Here is an 18,751-nt window from a genome sequence, read left to right as displayed (position 1 = left end):
TAAATGTTAATATAAAATTAAGTGAAACTGAAACTTAAAACTGTTGCGTATCAGAACGGCCTTAAACGTTCAAATGAGCAAAAGTCAGACAGAAAAGATTATTTAACTTTTACAAGGGAGATTGTGAAACGTCCTTTATTGCGTGGTCCCGACCAAAAAAGCCAATTTCACCATTTTTTCTCTCTCCCCTTCCGTAAAATATAAAATAACAGATGCTTTTAAAGTAAAAGCTTTGCCAGCGACAGTGAATATACGCTATTTTTTGGCAGTAACATATAACCTCATAGCAGTTTAACTGTAAGGTCAAGTCACACGTCATTGTAAAATTTACCACTGAACATTTGAATGTGCTCTGTGCCGTTCACAAAACCGCCTCTTCGTGATTTTCCACACACAGGTCTCCATTTCTACCCAATTACTTTCCGTCAACCATCTCGTGAATATACATGAGAACGTTGTGCTTATGGTATCCTTTGACATTTAGTTACTGGAAGCGGACTTAGTTGGAGTCGCTTGACCATGACGACCATGACTCGCGCTAAAGGCTTCCTCGAGTCGCTCGCAGTGCTTTTGTTGGGGATATGTCTTATCACATCGGCTCAGGTAGGCTTTTTTATGTACTTATGTAACCTACTTTGTTTCACAAGTAGCCGAAACCAGGCTATATTTGAGAGATATTGTTTAGGATTCGTTGTATAAGTTAAAAGGAGTGGTTGGTCAAGAATAGCTGTCAGAAATTTGAAAGTAATTTTCGTATATAACCCAATTCCATAAATAGATGGAAAAAAGTTTATGTGGCTTTAATAAGCATGACGGAATTTTTCCTATTGTGTTAACTGTATCTTTAGAATTTTTGCAGTTACCTGCCTCTAACAGAATAGATGTAGCATACTGTACTGTAGCGTGTAGCATGTGTCGTACAGAGCACCTGTTCTTCTAGACTTTATCAGGATATTGTAATATTCTTTGGACAGAGTCAGCCATAAAATAGCCTACTGTCTAAATGTATTAGTTTTAATTTCTACACACCTCCTGCTCCATTGTCTGGGTTTTGTAATGGGCTATTGAAAGCAAAATTTCTCTCAAAGTATGTCACACCTGTTCACTAGACCTGCAGTAACGGGAACAGGTGAATTTTACCTCAGGACATGGTGGTTATGTAGTTCTATGTTTCTTAACAGAAGTACGTGGGTCCAGCTGGACCACCAGGCCCTGCCGGTGTTCCAGGAATTGATGGAATTGCTGTAAGTTGAATATTAATATTCTAATGCTTACTTAAACCGGAAACTGTAATTTTATGACCTGTGCTTCAAACCTTAATAGACTGAAGGATACGCCTGTGATATGCAATCACAAGGTCCTGTCTGAGAGATAAACATTTTTAAAATATCATGATTAACTAGGATAGCTGGCATAACCTTAAGGTCATGTAACCACATTTATGGCTTAAAAGAACCTACTTGTCAAAAAATACAGTACATTTATTTCATTTCAGTATCTTGAAACAATTAGAAATTATTTTGAGAAATTACCCCATTCACACCCAAACCCTCCTAAGTGAGCAGCTCAACATATCACACACTTTAACATACACATTGATATTGATTGAAATGTAATTTTATTTACACTGATATTGATTGAAATTTTAAATTTGTAAAACAATATAGAACTGTTTCATGCACTGTATGTAGGGTGTAGCGGTTGATGTACACCCTGCTAAAATACATCTCAGTCTTTATATGTTTTTTTTTTATTTAAGATAAAAAAAAAATCCCCATGAAATCTACTCTTTAAAATGCAATTTACTTTTTAAAAAAGGTACTCAATTACATACTTGCTCCTTGCTCATATTCTGACGTTCATCCTATGAACACTCATTTTCAGTCTAATAGCTAATGATAGTGTCTTTGGCTATTCACATGTGCATGTCTTCGCTCTTCAGACGTACTCTAAAGTTACCTGTGCATATACACACCCATACACAGGCAAGTCACAATGTGAGATGGTATCAACTATAAGTAGTTATGCACCTAAGTAGGTCTCCGATGGTAGGACAGTATGTAATACTGTAAACCTCATACATTATAAGAGAGTTATAAGTGGACTAACATTAAAATCATGTTTAGAACCTCGCTTCATAAAATACATAAAACTTCTAATACTTCTAATACCCTTTTCCTGTGTGCTGTAACAGTAAATGTTGTGCCAAGTAAAGACTGTTGTCTCCTTTTCACAGTCTTAAGCGAGAAGATTTGTCCAGGCTCATGTTTGGATAGAACTCTCTAGTACCAAGTTCATACAAAATTTCTGAGATTGGATTTCTATTTTTATGTTCTTTAAAAGTTAGACATAATTTAACACCAAATGGCATGGAAGTGTATTTAATTGAGTTTGCATGCTGAACTCCTTCTGAACCAAAAGTCAGATAGAACCTTGCAATATTAAGATCACTTGTTTCATTCAGGGGGAAAGAGGTGAAGATGGAGACGATGGTTCTGCAGTAAGTATTGATAAGTTTATTTAATTAAATTGCAATAACTTTTGATAAAAAGCTGTAGAGTAAAACAGTGTCAATTTGAAGGGTCTTGATGGTGATCCTGGGAAACCTGGTTCTGCCGGACTTCCTGGATTGCCTGGAAATGATGTAAGTGCTTCACCAAGAATCTGCGTTCACTGTTTGTTTGAGTTCTACAGTACAGCCATAGCATCATATGTGTGTTGGTGTGTGTGTGTGAGATGAGGTGGGGAGTGATCTCTACAAATAGGCCAAAAAAGCTAAGAATTTCTCACACCTGACTGAAGAAACAAACCCAGTAAATGCTTCCTCATTTAGACAACAGTCTTTTTGTCTAGGCCTGGTGAGCTCTGTAAGTTTTTTCTCTTTGAAAATGTTTTTATGGGTTATGAACAGAAAACCTATTTTGCACTTGCCAGGCATCTAATATAGGCAGATCTAAATAAAAAACGTCTTAAAAAAACAAACATGCTGTTTATGGCTTGGATGCGTAGGATATTATCCCATGGGAGCAATATTTTTTATTTTCAGATGACCTTCTGCATTGATTTGAATAGAAATTCTCACTCAACTCTTAACTTTATGTTTCTTGCTTTCAAATCAGTTTTTGCTAGATTAATGAGGGAAACATCTGTGTGCAGTGGATACATATGGTATTTCTTATTTCTGTTTAAAAATTCTCAAGCTTATGAGGAATGATATCTTGAATGAATGTGTCTTGTTTGGGAAGATCAAATATTTAGATTTCTAGACCATGGAAAGTATGTGCACCCATTACAGAACATTCTCTTCTAGTTCTATGCAGTCTCTCAAAACTGCAGTGTGCCAAAATAAAGAATATATGATCTTAATTCAATTGGATATAGCAGCATCATGATAAAATCCACACACACTGGCATTATCCTAATCCTTTAGGGCAGTGTTTCTCAATCCTAGTCCTGGAGTACCACCACCCTCAGCATTTTATATCTTCCCTGCTGCTGATACAACAACTTAACAACTTAAATTGAATTTAATCCAAATGAGTACATTGTTGATTTTCTGAAAATGGTCTGTAGGGGCTCATTTACTGCTTTTGTATGAATTTGCTGTATTTAATTGGGTGAAATGTCTGTATAGGACTTTCCCTAATTTATGTACCTCTCTTGTTCTTAGGGTTTGACTGGTCCCACAGGAGACGCAGGCCAAGGTGGCCCCACTGGACAAAAGGTGAGTGAAAAATTAACTCCTTAGCTTTCTATTTGATAGGTCTGATACATTGTGAATAATAAGCCATAATCCTGGCTGTGTCCCCTTAAAAATATTGTTTAATCATGTATCTATCACACAAACAAGAATACTACATTTGGCCTCTGTTTTGTTAGTTGTCATTTTTAGACACAGTGACCCAATACATGGCTGCTTATTGTTAACCTATTGTTATGAAAGAGATTTTTTTTAATTGTTGCATTTAAATATTTGTGGTATGATTCAGGGAGAGCCAGGGAAACCTGGACCTCGGGGAGAAGCTGTAAGTATGAAAAAAATCTGATGAAATTTTTACTTTATTTGAAATTTACTTTATTTGAAGCAGAAACAACTGACTAAACTTACCTTAATCAGTTTAATTAGTACTGGAATAAATTGTCTGTCAAACTCATCTGTGTCTCATACTCTTAATGTTTAAGTACAAGTGGGATAAATTTTGTGTTCAAACTTTAATTATTAACTATTGTTGTCTGTGATTTTTCCTAAAACAGCTGCGCTTTTATTTATTATAAACTAGCAAAACATTTTTACAGAATACTTTTCTACTGAGGGCATATATTAAGAACAGGGTCTCTTTTCCTTCTTTCTAGGGTATTGGGCCTGATGGACCCCTGGTAAGTTCTTCTTGTTTTCTGCCTCAATTATTGTGAACTCTGCTGCCACGGACTATTAATTGTAAATTGTTTTTACATAATTAATGGATCCAGCAACTTGTATGTTTAATTTTATGTGCAGGGACCACCAGGGCCGGGTGGACTTCCAGGTGACCTTGGTAAAGTTGGCCCTCCTGTGAGTAACTCCTTCGCACTAAATGTTGGATGGAGTTTGATTTTATTTCAGGACTTTGAATATACATGATCAAATCATGTTGGCTGCATGAGAACAAATTATGATATTGCAACTCAATTCATTCACGTTTAACCAATATATGCATTTGAATTAAGTAAATTCAGTTAACTCTTTTTTAGTGTATGCTCCAAACAAAGCAGCAAATAATGCTTGACTACTTGGCAATACAAAGATAAATTATTGAATATCAAATATCAAAATAAATTGAATAATGTTTTAAGATGAAATTATGTTTAGTAAAGCATGCAAGATGTTACAAGCTGCCGCTTACAAGCTGTTTTTTTTATAATAGGGGGCCATGGGTGTCAGAGGGCCAGAAGGACCCCGTGGACCATCAGGACCTCGTGTAAGTATCTTTTTTCAGGAAAGAGATACCATGAACTCAGAATTGTGCACTCTTAACAGAATTCACGGTTACAGAGAATCTAATTTAGAATCTAATTTTATATATATATATATATATATATATATATATATATATATATAGAGAGAGAGAGAGAGAGAGATAGATAGATAGATAGATAGATAGATGGATAGATAGATAGATTGAATGACAGAAACTTTATTGATTCCAAGAGAAACTGCAGTGTTACAGTAGTGGTAAAAGACAAACATTCACAGATAATAATAAATACAATAAGATAGAACAGTGCAAGTGCAAAAAAAAAGAAACAAAAAAGAATCTAATAGAAATAAGCAAGCTTGTAAACAAGGCATTTGGATATTGTGAAGGAAAGTGGGGAGGTACCAGTTAAAATGTGCCATGAGGTAGTTCTAATACTACTACTGCTACTACTACTGCTACTTCCTTCTAATAATAATAATAATAATAATAATAATAATAGCAACAGCAGCAGCAACACAGGTTCAGCTATTACTGCTAACATTACAAATAATAATAATAATAATAATAATAATAATAATAATAGTGGTAGTATTAGTAGTAGTGCAAATGTGCTCTAGTCCTGGTTCTGTCTTGACAGTGGGAGGTCAGTACTGCTGTGACAGTAAGGTGATTCATTATACAGTCTAATTGCTGTGGGTAAGAATGACCTGGCATGACGCTCCTTAGTACAGTGTAAGTGTATCAGTATGTTACTGAAGGTGTTTCTCTGTTTAACCAGTGTGTGATGTAGGGGATGTATGTTGTTTTCCATGATGGGTAGAAGTTTGCTGAGTGTCCTTTCTTCACAAACTGCCTTCAGTGAATCCAGCTGGACTTCTATAGCAGATCTGGCCTTCCTAATCAGTTTATTGATTTTCTAATGCATGATTCATATTACAACTAATGATGTGTATTAAATATAGAACTACTTATCCAGAATTTCATTCATATTTTGCTAAGTTAAGACACCGTACTGAGACTATGGTCTTATAAATATATGCAACACATAAGAAGAAGAGAAGAAGAAAGTCTTTATGTGTCACATATACAGTACATTACAGTAAAGTGATATTCTTTTCTTCGCATATTCCAGATTGTTAGGAAGCTGGGGTCAGAGTGCAGAATACAATAAAAACATTACTGTCTGAACAAATTAACTATGAGTGTTTCGAGTGATTTATTGGTAAAAGGCCATTGTAATGTGTTCTGTGTGTCATTCCACTGATAATAGACAAAACACCAAAAGCTAGTTCTATATGCTGGAACCTGCAGATCCAATTATTTGAGCTGATACCTTATTCATTATTTCTGCAGGTAAATAAGTTGAATAAATACACTGACATTTTACCCAGTATGGCCAAAAGAGGGAGTGCAATTACCTACTAATGGTTTGACTAATTTCCTTTCCAGTAGAGGTTACAGTGATGCATAGATGTTCTGTTACTTGTAATAAGACACAGTTTAGAACATGTCTGTAGTCACGTAAATAACATAATCATTTGAACGGTTGCTCTCATAAGATAATCTTAAAAGAAGTCCTCTTTGGTTTTAGGGTGCTGCAGGAATACAGGGCGGGACAATGGAACTGGTAAAATATATTTATAGTAATTCCTACAGTATTAATTTTTTTCAAGTGTTTTTTTGATGTGTACCTTTAAACTATTTCATTTGCCTTTTAGTGCCCCAATGTATGTCCACCTGGCACACCTGGCTACCCTGGGCTACCTGGCATGAAAGTGAGCAATAGATAACAGACAAACAGATATTTCTTGAAGCAAAATATGTATTTGTAAAAGTTGATACAGTGCCTATTTTTTAACATTTTGTTCATATGTAAAAAGTGTTAAGTGTTAATTATAGAGTGTAGTCATCACAATGTTATTTATTTGACAGGGCCATAAAGGTGTGAAGGGAGAGGCTGGAGAACCTGGTAAACAGGGACACATGGTAAGAACTTGACCAACATGATCTTGCCAGGGGTACAGAGTTGAGAGAGCTGTTTCAAGTGGTGTGCAGGGCCCTGGACAGTATTTTTTTTGTGGGGACCTGGCTGAGAGAATGTGGCTTGTGGCTCCTGTGGATATTCCACTCAGATTAATGGAGTAAACAGTCAGAGCATAGCAAATTAAAACACACACAAAGTAAGTATGGATGTGCCCATCTATAATGCAGGCTTTAATGCTAAATGAAATTGGGGTTCTGCTATTGATTTTGAAATATGAGCATCTCTCACAGAAACCGTCATGTTTGGGTGCAGTATTGCACATTCATTTTGTAATTGCAGTATGTTTAAATATTGTCTCTGACAGATCTGTTTTTGTTTATAGTTGCTACTTTCTGCTGATGGCAAAATATTGCTCTTCTCCATTTAAGATATACACAATAAACTCTTTAAAAAATAGTTTTTAGTAGCTATTTTTATCTCAACACCTATTTCACATGTAATCTCTGTTGCTATAATTTTAGCTAATGCATATAGTCATCATGGAGCCCTGGGCAGCCGCCTTTTTCTGTTAGTGTTTATGATGGTACTGATGTTAAAAGCTTCTTGCAATTTATAAGGACTTTATTACTATTAATATTCATTACTGTAAATAAAACAAATATTTTATATTAGGTTTACCCTCTGTTACATGGTCCGTAACTATGTCTAGTTGTATACTACTTACCAAGCATCAAGCATTTTGTATAATATTTATCAAGAATCCAAATGTATCATAAGTCATGTAACGGTCAACCATTTAAATAGGGCAATAGAAATTGTGTACTTAGCGGACACTAACCATGGATATGTACATCCAGGACTGGATCTAATTTGGATATTAGGGGTTCAGCTCTGATTTGTGAAGAAGGCATTTTGTAAGGTGCACCTAATTATTATTCCCCAATGCATATACAGAGGACAGAGGACAAGCTGCTTGTGATAGAAATTTATCTTCAATTATTTGAAGCAGCCACTTTATTATTTTCCTTTGTCTTCCATTTATGCAGTGCATTGGGAAGGAACTATCTTCATTTTCCTAGGTAGATGATTTTGTCTTTAAAAATGTAAAGGCTCACAGACACAGAATGTCTTCTTTTAGTAATGCAAAATAACTTCAAAATCATGCTTCAGTTTTTTTAAACATAGCCTTTGTCTATATGCTTTCATTTTAGTCTCTAAATCTGTAAATTGTTTGTATTGTTGATTTATGTTTTTCTAAGTGAAAGAGCCTTCTGCATTGAAGTTTTTTCATATTTCTGATTGTTTTGCAATTGTTTGTCATTTTGGGATTGCTATTATTTTAAATAAATAACACAATTTTTTCACCAGGGAGAAGTGGGAGACCAGGGTGCCCCTGGAGAGGTTGGATCCTACGGCCCAATAGTTAGTGCACCAACCCCTCTATTGCATCTACAGCCTGTATACAGAATTTATACAGACTGTTTTTGAAAGACAGCAATCACAAACTTGGCTTTGTCTTATCAGGGTCCACAGGGAAATCGAGGCGCTACAGGAATTATGGGTCCCAAAGGAGAGATGGCAAGTAAAGATTTATAAGATTTTTGACAGCCAACCCTTTGTCCTACATTTTAAAAATTTTTCTATAACAATCAAATCCCATATAACATGGTGACCGAGGCATATAGAAGTGAAAATGGTGAATATGGTAGTTGAACACGATTGAATGAAAACTGCTCTCTTTTGTGTACATGAGCTGACACATGCCTGTTGTTGGCTAGTGTCACTCTGAATGACAGGGAACAAAGGAATACCTTCATTCTTAACCAAAGAGTAAGGGCAGTTATGTTCTTTCGGACTACTAGATGACTTCATGTATGACTGTAGTATTGTTGGCATTGCACTATGGCATGTTCATCTGATGATAGAGCAAGTGCTCAGACCAAATTCATAGTTAAACACAGTTTTAATTTCTAATATTCATCCCTGCATTAGTTGCCTACCAGGGAGGCTTATGGTGACAATTGCTGTCCAGCTACCTTGGCACACATGTATTGTTAGGTGCACATATATTTTAGGTGCTGCCTATAGCATTACAGAGTCCCTGGGCATGGTGTGCACATACTATGTAGAGTTTTTACACTCATGAAATCCATCCGATTTTCTTCCAGGGACCTCGGGGCAATGACGGGGATCCAGGTCCTCAGGGGGTTGTAGGTGCCAATGTAAGTTTTATTGACATTTCTTATTGACCTAAACTGCTACTCTCCCCTGATGAAGTGTTTTGTTAGACAAAAATTACTTTCATTGCAGCAATCCAAGTGCCTAAATGTGTGTATTACACTAGTGCCATAATTATATAATGTGTGGTAACACAGATGTGTTTCATTTTGCAGGGTGATCATGGCCAGAGGGGGTTAATGGGAGAGTCTGGTCCTAGGGGAGAACAAGTATGTATGAGGACTAGAACCTAAGCAGTCACTAATCCAACAGTTAGATGACACACCTTGATGCTGTAACTGTAGCATGTGCATTCTACAGTTACACCTTGATGCTGTAACTGTAGCATGTGCATTCTAAATCTAGCACATGTTACACTAAACCATCTGCTACAGTACACAATGTTTTTTTTTATTGATCAGATCAATTATTTTGCATGGATGCATAACAAACTATTTAGAAACAAGAAAACTTAGGTATGGAATGTGGAAAAACTGACAAAATTGAGCAGAATTAATTTTGGCGCAAAGTCATCATGTAACTTGTGGTGAAACATGTCAAGAAAAAATAAAGACTCCAGCCAGATTGGAATAATATATTTTATTTGAGACTTAAGGCGACAACACCACAAATTATAGCCAAATGTTGCTACCTCAGACACTTTCTTAGAAAAGGATAACGAATATGCCTGAGTCCCACTCTATACAGGAATTTATATACTTGTATTATATTATATTAATTACCATTCTTAGCCTATTCATTTAGGTCAAGGCAACCCAAACTGAGCAAGAACATTAGAGATTTCTCCGGTGGGCTAGCTAATGGATTCAGAATTTGTCCACCCCTACTATCCAGTTGTAATTTTATGTTGCATCCAATATAAAGTCATTACAAACTGCAATGTCAAATGTATGACTGAATGTTTAATAAAGTGGATAGGTATATACATTGTATTCTATCTGATTATGCTAAAGAAAAATTTATATATGCAGCTGTTGCTGGAATTATGTTAATCTCTCTTTTCAGGGACCCCAGGGACAAAGAGGCATCACTGGTCTTCCAGGGCCAAAGGGTGAGAGTGTAAGTATAGAGAACCAACTTAAATTTACACTTAAATTTCTTTGTGCCACACTTTGTGTTGCACTGAAACCATAGCCCAACTGCACATAACAGCTTACTACTAAAGAAAAAAAGGGGGAAGACATTTATTCTTCTTATGAATTTTTGCATTAAATCACTGTGTCCCGGGTTCATTAATATTCATTAAACCTACAGTGATCCATACAACGTACAGACATACGCGAAATGTCCATATACTTTTGGGCATATACTATATAACTTTTCCAGATTATTTCAAATGTTTGAATTTTACTAAGGGTACTCTAGCACAATGACCACATAGCAGAAGGCAGAGCTGCCTGTCTAGTGTATCAGTGAAAGCTAAAATCATACTAGCCTACCAACCATGATATAATATTCATTAAATTCTAATTTCTAAATTCTAAACAAAACAGGAACTTTAATCATTTTTAGTGACAGGCTCCTTATTAATTGTTTGAGTGCAATTGTTACCATTATAACCAGACTCAGAATGTTCAAAATGGCATAAGATAACAAGAAATTGATATGGTTTTCTATTACATTTGTAAATTGGTCATATTCTGTCGCATGAAAATGCATTTCTCGACTACTTGTGTATTAAAGTTGATTTAGCTGTGGTTTTCAGACTCATACTGTACCACAAATGTCCCTAAAGTCATGTCCCTAACTTATGTGTAAAAGAAGGTCCAGTGACTTTCATGTAATCTAATAACAATGTTTATTGTTTGAACTCCAACCATGTGATTGAAATCAGAACCCCCTTATCCACGAACCAGAGAGAAAAATATTATAAATATATTATAAATATAAGTGCCGCGACTTTTGAGTCTGACTTTAGGGTATGTCTGATTTTATGTTATTCTATGCTAACATAGCTTGCTAAGTATTCACGTGTTATCATTTTATAAGATTAGATATTAAATGGAATAAGGTATTAAATAAGTTGCTGTAGCTACAGTAGCTAAATATTACCTATATAACCTAGATAGCTATCTCAAGACTAGCTCATGACTTGGATGGAGTCCCAAAGGCTCCTTTGTTGGCAGTGATCTCAGGGTAGACAGTGGGTGGTAGGTGTGTGACGCACTGATCTAAAATGATCATAAGAGGGAGAAAGGAAAAGTATTCAAAAGTGTGCTGAAGTTTATTTGTTGTACAACTAGCTAACTACCAAAATAATACCCCAGTTGTGAAGTTGTTTCATCTGGTTAGCTAATGGTAGCTGGGTAATCAGCTAACGGTATGTGTTTTGTGTTTGTATTTTAACCCTTCAAACTTGGCTAAATACCAGTGGGAGGTATAAGTACTTGTTATGCACAGTTAAAAAAAAAAAAGATTACTGCTGTAAGGCTGAAAAATGCTTTTTTAAATCCTTGGAATATTTATATAAGTGTTCAGTGTCTAATGTGAATGTAATCTTTATTATAAATATAAAATCAGTGGCAGCTGCTTCCTATTAAATGTATGCTTATAGGAACAGAAATATCGACCTACAACATTTTATGTTGTCCTCTAAATAAAATTTAAATATTTGACAAAGGGTTTCAATGATTGTTTCAATGACTATTTACAGTATATAAGGGTCAAATACAAAATGAATTTTTAACCCCCATGCCCCAAAAAATAGTAATATAAAGAGTACAATTAATAATATTCTTAAAATTATGTCATAGAGATTAATTTTCATTGTGACTTTCATGTTTTTTAAAATGTTTGGTGATAGAATTGTAATGTGTACTGTTATTCTGACAAACAGTTTTGTACCGTTACTTCTCCCTAAATAATATTTATCCTTTAAACTGTTTTATGCGACAATATGAGATAATTAGAGAGTGAAAAGACAATATATTTGCATATAAATATTTTACTGTAGGATGAAAAGATGCAAAAAAGACATCTCATCTGAGAAGCAGTCATTTTACATACATTTTAGTCCATGCATTCTTTTCTAAGTAGTAAGACCACAGCAAATATTGTAAGGTACATGTGATCTGTGTACAACCTGATACATGATAATGAGTGTAACCTTGTTTTGAAAAGTTCTGGGGAAAAAAAGGAAGAGATACACTTCCATTTTAGTTACTGCTAAAGCCACATCTGCTGTTTAAGTACTTCCCACAATCACAGAATGATGGATGCTTAGAAATTTTTTCCCTTCAAATTTCAGTGATATGATTTACATCACCTACATAATATCCTCACTGGGACCTATTAAAAAGAAAAAGACTAAATTGGCCATTGTGATGACAGCCAGTTTAATGACAGTTACAGTTACAGCCTTACTTTAAATTTGCTGAATTAATTTTATTTATAACAGCACAGCTCAAACAGTAGTTAAATCACAGGTTTATATTAACGTGCTTGTTATAACATTATTGTTTCTATAGTAACACCTTACACATGTCAGTACATATAAACAAAATTTAAAAAAATTTAATTGTTGATGTGGTGTTTTCTGTGAATAGAAGTTTATTTAGCAATTTTGGAAGGAGTATCCAGTGTCAGTGTTATGTAACAGTCAGTGTTAATACTGTTCCTTTTAGTTTTCTAAGATGGGAAAGTCTTCAAACAGATGGCTTTGAAGTTTCTTGGTAACATGCTGCATTTTTTGTCTTATTAACATCAAGAAAGAGGGAAAAAAAAGAGGCTGGTGAGGGAACGACTGTTTATAACTGCTACGACCTATGTGATAACAGGAACTAACTAACTAACTAACTTAAAAACAGATCAGAGAGGTATTAGCACATCACACCACCATATTGTTGATTATTTAAAGTGATTGTTTTGTTAGACCAGTTCACTTGCTTGTAAACCAGAATGCGTTCATCAAGGGCGTAGTTTTAGCATGGACGCAAGGGACGCGTCCCCACCAATGTTCAGCGATTAATAAATTGTCCCCACCAATAATTTTATACCCTCTAAAAAACAGATTCTCATTGGGTGCAACAGGAAGGGTTAAATTCGGTTCCTTTCTGGCGTCCTACCAATAGATATCTTCCTATCGTTGCAAAAGTCCTTGATATTTTTATTCTGATTGGGTTATCAGGAACACATGCAATGTGATTGGCTGTGCCTTACCTTGCTGTCACGTGACAATACGTTTGGTTGGCAGCGTGACGAGACAGCGTGACAGACTGAGACAATAGCGTAGATATCGAAGAGATGGCAGCCAAAAGAAAGAAGGTCGATATAAGGAGCTATTTTGTAAAGAAACCTGTAAGTCACTTATAGTCAAGTCCGCTAATGAAATTTGTTCAACTTAATAACGTTAATGACATCGTTGGGTTTTGGTGCACACCATATAGTATAACAGGCTAATCGTCTGCACGATTCTAATTGACATGCATAGGCTATCCCATTTTGTCAGGTGACCGAACCAACAAATAGCTCAGACAGCGATGGAGAGACAGGGTCACAGGTGAATGATGAACGTGACCTGATAGGCTGTATGTGAAGCTGTGTGACTGCATATATGGAATGTCTCATTTAACAGGTGACAGAGGCAGCTCAGCCTTGTTGTAGCTCAGAAAGCGAATCAAGGGCACAGGTGAATCTGAATGCTATTTTGATACAATGGACTACTAGCATCGTGATAAATGTTAAAGGCAAGCTAATGCCAACTGGCGCCGACATGATTTGGGATGCGTCAGAATTCTAAACTTTAGCGCTGTTGTCAAGCATGTGCATAGCAGCACAATAAGGAGTAGTGCACAGTTTTAACTAACAACATTATTTGCTCCATTGAAAACAATGGGTCAAAGGTGAGGTTCATTAAGTATATAGTTATGGTTTAAATATAGGGATAAAATGTATGTAATCTATTTAAAATGAGGGGTGGAACTAATTGTATAATGTGGTCTATCTCTAAGGAAACCAGTACATCTGTAGTGAGCAACAGGGAGAGGAGCAGTGAGAGTGAGGAAGAACAGTGTATAAGTGGAGATTTTTAGGAGCTCATTGAAAATATGCCAAACCAGCCTAACCCCAAACACATCCCAGTTCAAACACTGTCCTGTAGGGTCCTCCATTTTCAGGAGAGTTGGTACAAAGACTATCCATGGCTGCATTATAGCCCTGCAGTGAAGGGGATTCTCTGGTTTAACTGTGTGAAGACATATGCTGTACATAAAAGTACTATGTCAAAAAAGGCAGATCCTGCTTTCTCCTCCAAAGGGTTTACTAACTGGAAAAATGCTCTAGAAAGATTTGAACGCCATCAGAATTCTCAATCCCATCATCATGCAGTCTGAATTACAGACTGAATTACAAATCTGATACTATTTCAAACCCATTGTCAAACACATTGTCATTTCTTTCCTATTTTTAGGGTTTACCTGGTGTAGATGGGCGTGATGGAATTCCTGGATTACCTGGAGTTAAGGTATAGTAATAGCCTTGGTTTTAAATATGAGGTATACAGATAGCCTTGGTTTTAACTATAACGCATAGCAGATTACATTATGGTACTTTACTTTGGTGTCTAAAATAATTACATTAAAACTGGAAACTTCCTTCCATACAGGGCAGCCCCGGGAAACCTGGAAACCCTGGAGAGATTGGACTACAAGGACTACCTGTAAGTTTCATACATAAACCCAAAAAGAGCTGTATGCCTTTTATTGACATTCTCGGGTTTTCCATTCTATTTTTCCCCTTTTTCATAAAAATATTTAGAAATTTTTATTAAAAAGGGGAAAAATAGAATGGAAAACCAAGAATGTGAATAAAAGGCATATAGGATAATAGGACTAAATAATTTAGGACTAAATAGGGTAATAGGATAATAGGATAATCGTGCATCCTGCCTCCACTCACACATTACAATTTTCCAACGAAGACAAACTAGTGAAATAAAGTTTTTTTAAGCTAATTGCAATGTCACAATTGAGGAGACTTGGGATAAGTGCTAGCTATGATGTAGTAAAAACTAATATCAGTAAAGATATAGTCTAATGATGTTAAAAGGTGTGCAACAGTATGCTAATGTAACACATTTTTAAGGTTCTGTAAACTTGCACCAGTATTTATGATTAGTTGGAAATTAGTTGGAAATGGGGGATTGAATGATTTACTTTCAAATATGGTTTAAAAGGTATGAAAAAAATTGAAAACATTACCCAGAAATAAACCCAGACATTCTGCAGTCCAGCGTCAATTGCACTTTTGACATTTTATGTTCTGAAAATTTTAAGCATTTTTAAAACAAGTAAGACAGTTTTACTTTAATGTGAGAATGGGATTTGTTTATGATGTGACAGAATGAAGAGACTGATTTAATTTTTGTAAATCTACAGTATTGTTGGTGCCATATATTTGTTTCTGTAGGGCTTACCTGGTGTTACCGGATCAAAGGGAGCTGCTGGTGAAAAGGTGAGCGATGGTCTTTGGATTCATGTTAATTAGGACACATCCTAGTAATATGTTACGATAAAATAAAAGTAAATATGTTACGATCGAAAAAAGTTCCTTCAACATTGAAAGTGTTATTTGTGTCTGTTTTCTTAATGTTTATGGAACATTTCTCCCTGATTACATGACCATTCTGTAAAATATGCTTGAAATGTACCAGTTTTTCATTATGTAAATTTCTCTTGTGAGTTGTGGGTACCTCATTTCTAAAAGTTCTGAAAATCATGGTGTTCAGTTTTGGGAACATTTTTCTTGATTATGAGAACTCTCTCAGAATGTTCTTGTTTTTGCTTATGCAGACATTTCCCTTATTCTGCAGTATGTTTACATACGTAATTCATTAATAATCTGACTGATAGCTTGTTAGCCCAAATTAAAAAATATACAACACAGTAAAACTGAGTGAGATCAATCAAAAGGAAATTTCTCTCCGATCAAACAAGGCAGATATTCTGTTTTATGATCTGTCAGACTAACATGCAAACTTTTGAATCATATATTAGTTTATCAAAATTAATACCTGCTGCATATGCATTTTTGACCAATATGGATAGTGCAAGTTTGTTTTAGATATTAATCACATGATTAGAAAGTGATGGAATGGCTATCCAACTAATATTTTGAATTAAATGATGCGGAATACAAAATATTCTTAATTTCTGAAACTGAAACAGAATAAATAGGTGCCAATAGACAAAATCAGACGAGTCTTTATTAAACTATTCTAAAACACAGAAACTAATCTAACACATAAACACACACATGCATGCTTGCACACACACAAAGGTCAATGAAGAAGGGTTTTGAACAGAGGATGATTGAAATTCCAGGTTTCTAGCACTCTATGCTATTTCTCAGACCATGACCTGAACGAACCATCACCTGAACGAACCAACCGAACTTATCAATTTCACCTTTGTTTCATTTAGAAGGGCTTTAAACTTTGTATTAAACACACCAGTTCAGCGAGAATCTGGAGGTACTGTGTCTCTTTGTACGGGGCTTCCCTTGTTGCATCGTTGTCTGGAGGGCTTTCTCAGCCATGTGGAGTTGCCAGCGGTGTGGTCGGTCTTAGACTGGCATACCCAGCTGAGTCTCTTAGAAGGGCTGCAGAAGAGTTGTGCTCAATCAGAAGTCCGGTGACTGTGAATGAGGCAAAGTGTGTACATTCTGGGGAGTGTAGTCCGTAGTGGCCATGTTCCTAGGCCACAGTGTGTGCTGGAAACTGGAATTTGCTGACTGGGTTGACATGACACACAGAACTACTGCTCACTGTTTTTTTTTTCTTCACCCAATTCCATGTAAACTCTAGAGACTATTATCCTTGAAAATCCCAGAACATCAGAAATACTCAATACTGAAATACTTAAACCTTGCTGTCTGGCACCAACAACCATGACTGGTCAAAGTCACTTAGATCACATTTTTTCCCTATTATGATGTTTGATATTAATATTAACTGAAGCTTGTGACTCTTGCCTGCATGATGATTATGTATTTGCAAGAATGAGAAGATGTAGCCTACATGTAGTGTACATTTTAGTAGGTGATTAGTGGTCTCAAAATTTGTTGTGGGTGTCTGGCCTGAATTTTTTTTTCCCAGTTTGGCCCTGGGGATGGCTCAAAGCCTAGTCATTAATGCTTTTGCATACAGAATAATGGATTGAACATGCATGATGGGCAGCATCACATGCTGAGACTGCTGCGGGGTCAAAAGAGGTCTTTGTGATAGTTTTAAGATGTCAGACCAAAACTGATACAGAGAGAGACCAGATCATATGAATGTATATGGCGTGAGCTTGCTGACATCTGTAACACATGAGGTCAGTGTCATTATAGAACTTAGCTAGTTGGACTTTGGTTAGGTGAGCCAGACAGGGAAGTGAAGTTTCAAACTAAGACGATTGTTGCAAAACAATAAAACCTGTCTGATCAGGAGAGATTACATGTGGAAGAAGAGTCTCAAGCTATTTATCAAGGATCTTGGCCAAGAGCTTTAGATCAACTGGTAGTAAACTAATCAGGAGATAGCTAGCACAACAGAGGAGATCTTTGTCCTTTTTTAAAGTAATGTGATTGAGGCCTGATTATGGTTTTTTGGATTATCTAAAGATCTGAAATGATTGCATACACATCTAGTCCAGGACATTTCCATGATTGCATGGAAAAAGCTGCTGGTCTAAGTTCCTCTGCAAGCTCAGGATCTACTCTTGGAATAAATGGTGGCCTGTTCAAATAAGTACAAGGATGCATAAAGATTTCTGAATTTGCTCATTTGTTTGTTTCTGGTCAGTGGTCACTCTTGTAGAGGTTCAAATTTGTGGGATCTGGTGAGGGAGAGTTCTGATGCAGCTGATGGACCAGCAACTTATTTGCCTTCTCCCCATGTTCAAATTGCATGTAGGTGGTTTTCAGTAATATGTCCTCAACATGTTTAGAGGAAATGACATCAAACTCAGCCCGAAGTGATAGACGCTTTTTATAACTCTCTGGGGCCTGGGAAGAAGCATAAATGTTATCAAGTTGAGTAATTTGTTTTGCTAACTTGTGTAACTTGTATAATTTATCTGTCCAAAGTTTTCCTTCATATCCGCTATATGAAATAGTAATTCCTCTCAATTATACTTTTAGTGTTTTCCATAAATGAGAAGCTGAGATTTTGGGTGATCTGTTAGACATGAAAAGAAATCAATGTGCTTGGAAACAACTTCAATGGAAGCCTTGTTTGTTTGAGGTTGAGGATCGATCTAATACATGGTCGAGCAGACAGAATAAATTGATCCCTATAATAAGAGAATGACTTTACAATGTAGCCAATTTGTAGAATAATACCTAGAAAAAAGTGTCCCTGTCCCAGTTGGAACCATAAATGTTAATAACTAATACAGAAGTGCCACAGAGTTGCCCTGTTACAAGAATGTATGCCCTGTTACAAGTAAGTATCTACCATTAGGATCCTCTGTGACTGCAGAACAGACAAAATTTTGGAAATTGCATCACTGATTTTGGAAATTGTGGCCGATTTTGGAAATTGAGGTGTCTCTCGCTTTGGTTTGAATGGTGGAGTGAAATGTCTGTCTAA

The 18,751-nt window shown here is 35.9% G+C and overlaps 1 protein-coding gene across 1 annotated transcript in view; it reads left to right on the top strand.

Annotated features, from left to right (window-relative positions):
• Window positions 1–350: 350 nt before the first annotated feature.
• Window positions 351–18,751, top strand: part of col9a1b (collagen, type IX, alpha 1b) — a 33,712-nt gene continuing 15,311 nt past the window's right edge. The window contains exons 1-20 of the mRNA XM_026942879.3: window positions 351–603; window positions 1,182–1,244; window positions 2,465–2,500; window positions 2,582–2,644; window positions 3,671–3,724; window positions 3,990–4,025; window positions 4,354–4,377; window positions 4,499–4,552; window positions 4,905–4,958; window positions 6,550–6,585; window positions 6,677–6,733; window positions 6,891–6,944; window positions 8,311–8,364; window positions 8,467–8,520; window positions 9,111–9,164; window positions 9,336–9,389; window positions 10,186–10,239; window positions 14,588–14,641; window positions 14,783–14,836; window positions 15,586–15,630. Coding sequence (XP_026798680.1) covers window positions 520–603; window positions 1,182–1,244; window positions 2,465–2,500; window positions 2,582–2,644; window positions 3,671–3,724; window positions 3,990–4,025; window positions 4,354–4,377; window positions 4,499–4,552; window positions 4,905–4,958; window positions 6,550–6,585; window positions 6,677–6,733; window positions 6,891–6,944; window positions 8,311–8,364; window positions 8,467–8,520; window positions 9,111–9,164; window positions 9,336–9,389; window positions 10,186–10,239; window positions 14,588–14,641; window positions 14,783–14,836; window positions 15,586–15,630 — 1,038 coding nt within the window. The 5' untranslated portion in view covers window positions 351–519. The remainder of the gene's footprint in view (window positions 604–1,181; window positions 1,245–2,464; window positions 2,501–2,581; window positions 2,645–3,670; window positions 3,725–3,989; window positions 4,026–4,353; window positions 4,378–4,498; window positions 4,553–4,904; window positions 4,959–6,549; window positions 6,586–6,676; window positions 6,734–6,890; window positions 6,945–8,310; window positions 8,365–8,466; window positions 8,521–9,110; window positions 9,165–9,335; window positions 9,390–10,185; window positions 10,240–14,587; window positions 14,642–14,782; window positions 14,837–15,585; window positions 15,631–18,751) is intronic.

Source organism: Pangasianodon hypophthalmus, chromosome 28 (genome assembly GCF_027358585.1).
Source record: "Pangasianodon hypophthalmus isolate fPanHyp1 chromosome 28, fPanHyp1.pri, whole genome shotgun sequence".
Taxonomy (NCBI): Eukaryota; Metazoa; Chordata; class Actinopteri; order Siluriformes; family Pangasiidae; genus Pangasianodon; species Pangasianodon hypophthalmus.
Note: the sequence above shows the minus strand (reverse complement) of the source record. Positions and strands in the feature narration are given on the sequence as shown.